We start from the raw sequence: 6000 nt of genomic DNA on the forward strand, positions 1-6000 counted from the left end.
TGCAACTTTCCAAAAATGCTTCTTGTTTGGAGCCACGCAAAAACAAAGTAGTAAAAATTAAGAAGTAAAAATGTTTAACTTACTCTACATTCTTTGTCCACTCTGGAGGGTTGCTCATGGTCATAAATACACAGTTGGTCAAAATAGTGCACATAATAAGCATGCTGAATAATGTAGATTATAGTCAAGGGATGTAATTCAGAAAAACATGACAGTTTTATAACACTGAAATAATTAAAATATTAATTGTATAAAAATATGTACAAATAACATGGCATGCTAAATAAAATCTGAAAATAAAACTTTGCACACAATTTTATCTATTTTAAATGGTATGCCATCTGGTATGTTATGGTGCACTTACTGTAAAACAATGCATTACTTTTATAATTATGGCAGATTTAGGATTTAAATGAAACCAGACACATCCTTAAGTCTGTAAAAATATGAAATGAGTACCCAAACATATCTACTCATTGAAGCCAGGGGGGTCATTCTAAAAGATCTTTAGGCAGAGGTTGGTTGGTTGTACCCAAGTTGTTCTTTGGACATGATTGAAATGTATTTGAAAATGTTCTCTTTTATTCTGACCTGGATCTTTTATAGGACACCTACTCCAATGCTGAAAACACAATGCTGGAAAAGTATGCCTGAAAAAGCAACTCTTTACTCATGCTCTTTTTGTCCTTGCTAAGTGAATCTAGTTCATGAATAGTACTACTGGTCCTGGTAAAAGTGTGACCTTAGATATGTTCGAGTGCAATGGTTTGTTACTAATTTGGCCTCAGCTGCAGGGCTTAGTATGGGATCAGGTCTCCTTTTGTATATAGAGCCTGATACTTAAACACCAACAGCTCTAGGTGGTTCAGTAGAGGATTCTCTTGGTAAGAGTGAAGATCATACTGCAATTCACATGTGATATTGCTGCTTTTTAAGTGTGATCAGCATATGTTTAGTTAGCATAGTACACCCACATGAACATAATTTGTGTATCCGTATGAAAAGTATTATTTTGGTAATTAAATAGTTTTAAATGGCAACACTTAAACCAACATTAAGAAAAAAGGATATGAATGTACCAAAATCTTGATAGCAATTTTTCTGATGGGATTAAAAGGAGTTAAAATGTACAAGGCAGATGTGGCACTGAATCGGAAAATTGCCTTTCCCTTATTCAATACTATGAAAGTCTGCAAAAAAGAAATACAAAATTAAAATATGGCGTTGACCACATAAATGTCTTTGCCTCCTTCTAAAGGATTCCCTTCTCTGCCTGGGAGGTTCTAGTTCCATTCTACTGTGTACCTGTGGTAGGAAAATAACTGATTTCTATCAATACAGGGGATTAAGCCTTCCACAGCCAATTTTCCAGTTTGCTAAATTTCCCAGCATGTGGACTAAATTCAGATATTATTAAAATTGGTGGAAATAATCAGTACCAATGTCAGTTTATCAATAACAAGATGCAGCATTTCATCACTAAAATATTTTCAATTCTATTTCTAATGAAGTCTTTGATTAAAGTCAGAGTTTCAAACTAGTCGAATACATTCTACCTTGTGAGCAAACACTAACAAACCCAAAACAGCAAAAGGGCAATTCTAAATGCCAATTTGTATTTGGAACAAATACTTGACAAAATTATATACACATATATGTGGTGACAAGGACAAACACCTATCTCTAAACAATAAATTATAATTTGAAAATAATTTTGCTTTCATTTTAGAATGTTAAGTACTACCACTATAAATTATATGTATCTTCTAAAAATGTATCTGTGAAAAAATAAAAGGGATTAAGAAATTGCTAGCTGACATCATTCTGAGCAGTCTGAGACAAACATACACCAGAATTTGGCATCTTGTAACAACAAATCTTTTCTTCAAAAAAATGCTGTTCTCATTTTTAACACTATGCTCTTATTTTCCCTGTATGTGAGCACCAAATTTAGGTAGTTATTATCTTTTAAAATTTGACCTGATAAACCTACAGTTCGTGTTCACTTTCATTCTGTTCCTGTTGGCAGTCATTGCCTAAATGTTTTCATTTTTATTCCAAGTGTATTTGTGTGTGAGGTTTACTTGCATCTTTGGTGCTGTTTGAAATTTCTTCAGGACATGACCATTCTTCATTCCTTTTGCTCTTTGTCAGTGGTAATGGCTCTGCTTTGTGTTACCATAATGGAGTCTTTATTACGCTCTCAGCAGAGCTATATAGTATCACTGTTCTCCATGTTGACTTCCATTCTCTGTAAAAACTTGGCTGTGATCAGAAAAATGCTGCCCTCTCCGTGGCCTTTACTGCCTATCTGGTCTGCCGCCTCTGGGAGGGAAAGCAAACCTCTCTACAGTGGGAAAGACGACAGGTAAAGGAGTGGCGCTGGTGCCTGTTCACAGAGTAGTATCAAGCACAGCATTTAGGATGACAGACAACAGACTCACGCTCATTGGCATTTCTCTCTGCCCTACAGACCTTCACCAGGCCAGAAATGGCAGAAAGATGTTGCCTGTCCCAAGGTCACTGCTGCAGCAGAGCCTGAAGACAGACTCCAATTCACATATGATTTGCTTTGCATTGACAAGTCAATGATTAAGAGTAGTTTCTGCTATAAACTGGAGGAAGGATGACTAATTCTAGTTCTTCATTTAAGATGTCCATTTGTTTTCTGTCGAGCACATTAAGCTGATACGTAACATATGTCACCTATGACAAATGATTTTGCAGTTTACTAATTATTCTCATAGACTAAGTCCATCAGTAGCCTGCGTTTTTACACTTTTGTTCCAAAAAATCTGACCACTTTTTCTAATCACTGGAGGTTAGAAAGTATACTTCAGTACTTCTCAGGTTTTCTGTACTTCATTTGTAGAAGACTTACTTAGAAAACTTTAGTCTTGAACTTATTTATGCAACTTTATTCCTGAATTATTTTGCAGCTAGTCAAGAAAAGGGGCTAGAGCACACAATTTTACTGTAAGTAAGAATCTGCATGGAACTGTTGATACAACCAAAACCTTATAAATGAAAATAACCCTCGGCAGCACTCCCTCTCATTTCTTTAAATTTCCTTAATACTGTTAATATTTGTATTATCTACATCACTATTTATTTAACTTTGGCAACTGTTAGGTTATGCAATTACATATGGATTCTGCTTTATTTTCCATTCCTATTACAGAAGACATGATTTTTGAAACAGTTTTGCGAATGAAATTTAGCCACAAATTGAGGACACTATTGGCATAATTTTTTCCTAACAAACAAAATAACTTTCTCTGCAGTTTAAAATATTTTATGTCTTCCTTTTTTTTTGTAGTTGCTCAACATCAAGTTTCTTATCTGGATGGCAGCCTGGAATGCCTTAAGCCGTCATTAGAGCAACTGTGTCCATTTCCTTCTCTATTTCAGAGAGACGAGGAAAGATAGTCCCAAGCACTTGTCCATAAAACACCTTCTGCATTTTTTGTTATTTATGGTTATTACCACAGCTTCATCTTCCTTCACTCTCCTTACCCACAGCACTTTGCAGGTCTATCAGGAACTGGGAGAACATCTTGATGCCGCTAAAGGAGCACGCAGAAATAAGCACATAGAGAGTACAGACGAGAACCTGCTCTTACTGCCAGCTGTACTTTTTACTAATCTGTGTGGGACATAAGGTATTTTTAACTGTTCCCAGACTGGACTATTTCAGATTCCAGACGAATTTAGCAGTCTGCAGCTAATCCCAGCTATGGAGATATATTTGTTTGTTTCTTGTCTTTCTCTTAGGTCATATAATGGTAGTCTGTTTCCAGATTATATGAATCATTGCTACAAGACAAAATCCATATACTCTACTGCGCATCCTGACTTTTAAAAAGGTCAAGGGGAAAACTTTTTAGTTGAATGGATCTGTTTGAACTAGTCTTTCTTTTTCCAAGTCTGGCTTGAAAATTAGGACTTTGTATGACTGTGCAGGTCAGAAGGGAAGCACACCTCTTTTAGGAGTTTAAGTTCTCCATGGTACATGACTATGCTATTAGTGGTCCAGCTGTGTTACAGCCTCACATATGTAACTCAGGCACATGATTTTTCTCTCACAACACGTAACTCTTCACTCTGCTCTTTCTGCATGAAAACCCTCAATTAGTCTTCAGAACAACAAAACTGTCTTTTTTTGATTCCTTCCTCAAAACCTAGCTTTTCTGTGGTCTGCCACAGACTTCTAATTGACAGCTGTGTGGCTGAGAACTGTCATAGCAATCCCAAGCACCTCAAGCAACAGTTTTCATTGCGGTAGTTTTATATGACCCAAGATTTACACAGAGTCGCTATATGCTACATATATAGAGAGACACAGTTTATACATAAACAGATAGATATATGTTTACATATGTTATATAGCTGTAACAGAAGCAAAGAATATGGTTACAGTCCTTCACTAACTTGGATAGATGCTACCTGGTTATCTACAACCACCTCCACTGCAAAATCATGCCTGAACACTTCATTTGTCATATCCGGTCTTACTGCTACATTGAAATCAGGAAAATTCAGTCATGTTCTCAAGTTCAGGCAAGCTCAAGGAAGCTGTATCTTCCTTACACTGAGATAAATAACAAGTAACTCAACAGAAGTTGAAGGATTCACAATAGAGAAGACCATAAATCAGTTATGTTAGATGAAAGGATGTTTCTGTGTATTTACTGGCTTGATGGCTGTAACCATCTTATTTTGTGATTAAACTTTTCTAATGTAAAAATTTATATTCTATTTTGTGCAAAAGATTATTCACTCACCTTTTTATTGATATAATATGGGTCCAGGTCTTCCAAAGGCTCAGATACCATTCCTGGAGGTATGTCACCGTAAATAAATGGCAGTGTCTTTCCTGCCTCCAAGTCACTGTTTGGTTTTGGACCATTTTCATCATCATCATCGGTATGTTCTTGCTTGGGCTTTTTAGCTTTTTCTTCTGCAGAACGCTTTTCAATAGCTGCGAGAGAATCTCTAGTAAAATAGCGGAAGCTTTCAGGTCCTGGTGGTACCAGCAGTGCCTGTGCCATGTTTTCATCCTGCAAATTTAATTACTTTTAGCTTCTTGCATAAGAATGACCTATAAAAGAAAATTAGATAATTTAGGAAAACTAGATTGTACCAATAGAAAAAAAAAAAAAAAAAACAACCAACCAACATTTGCTCAGAAACACTTTCCAGGCCTGAAATAGAAGCAGCATATTTCAAAACTGAATAAAAGTTGAAAGCAACCGCTCAGAATTTATTTAGATACTTTATAAATTATTTTTTAGCTTTTTCCTGCTGGTCTAGAAAAAGACACTACTCCTGCCCACAAACACTGCTTTGCCTATGTTCTTAGACTTCCAGTTAGAGCAAAATACTGATACAATTTTTTTAACAGTACATCTTTTTTTTTAACAGCAAGTGTAAATGCATATTCTATGAAGTACTCTTGAAAATTATAAACCTGTATTTTAATAGTTAATACATTTTATCTTCCATATTTTTTCAAGTATCAGTAATCCAACTTTATAAATGTAAATAATTTCATTAAATGAAAAAGAAAGTTTTGTACCTTCAATGCGGTTTAAATGACAGCAATTGAATTATGGGAGGAACAAGCATAATTCTTCCTTACTGACAGTTTACTGTGCTGAAGGTTAATGTTAGATACCAGAGCAGGTTAGGTTGCATTTATTGACTGTCTGTGAGCTGTGAATCAAAACCACAAGCCTTTTAAGTAAGAGGAAACAGGATGTACAATAAAGATCATGTGGGAAAAAAATGCTGCTCCTGATTTTTTGCAAGACAAGTATCATCATATTATTTCAGACTAAAACTGGTTTGAAATTTAAGACTCTGGTCCCCTATGAATGTCTTTGGTGCCAGTGCTGGCTGATGTAGCCCTGCTGCTTTTCTCTGCTCTGCAACAAACTCTCCACTGTAGAACACATCTCTTTATGAAGCCCTGCAGTGCATCGGCTGAAAGTAATATTC

At 35.8% G+C, this 6000-nt stretch overlaps 1 protein-coding gene across 1 annotated transcript in view; it reads right to left on the reverse strand.

The window, feature by feature from the left end:
* The window catches only part of SCN3A (sodium voltage-gated channel alpha subunit 3), a 59394-nt gene extending 54343 nt beyond the window's left edge, over positions 1-5051 (reverse strand). The window contains 3 exon segments of the mRNA XM_009640744.2: positions 84-173; positions 1072-1190; positions 4785-5051. Of these exon segments, the coding sequence (XP_009639039.2) occupies positions 84-173; positions 1072-1190; positions 4785-5051 (476 nt within the window).
* Between the last annotated feature and the right edge of the window lie 949 nt (positions 5052-6000).

Source organism: Egretta garzetta, unplaced genomic scaffold (genome assembly GCF_000687185.1).
Source record: "Egretta garzetta isolate BGI_Z169 unplaced genomic scaffold, ASM68718v1 scaffold16, whole genome shotgun sequence".
Lineage (NCBI taxonomy): Eukaryota > Metazoa > Chordata > Aves > Pelecaniformes > Ardeidae > Egretta > Egretta garzetta.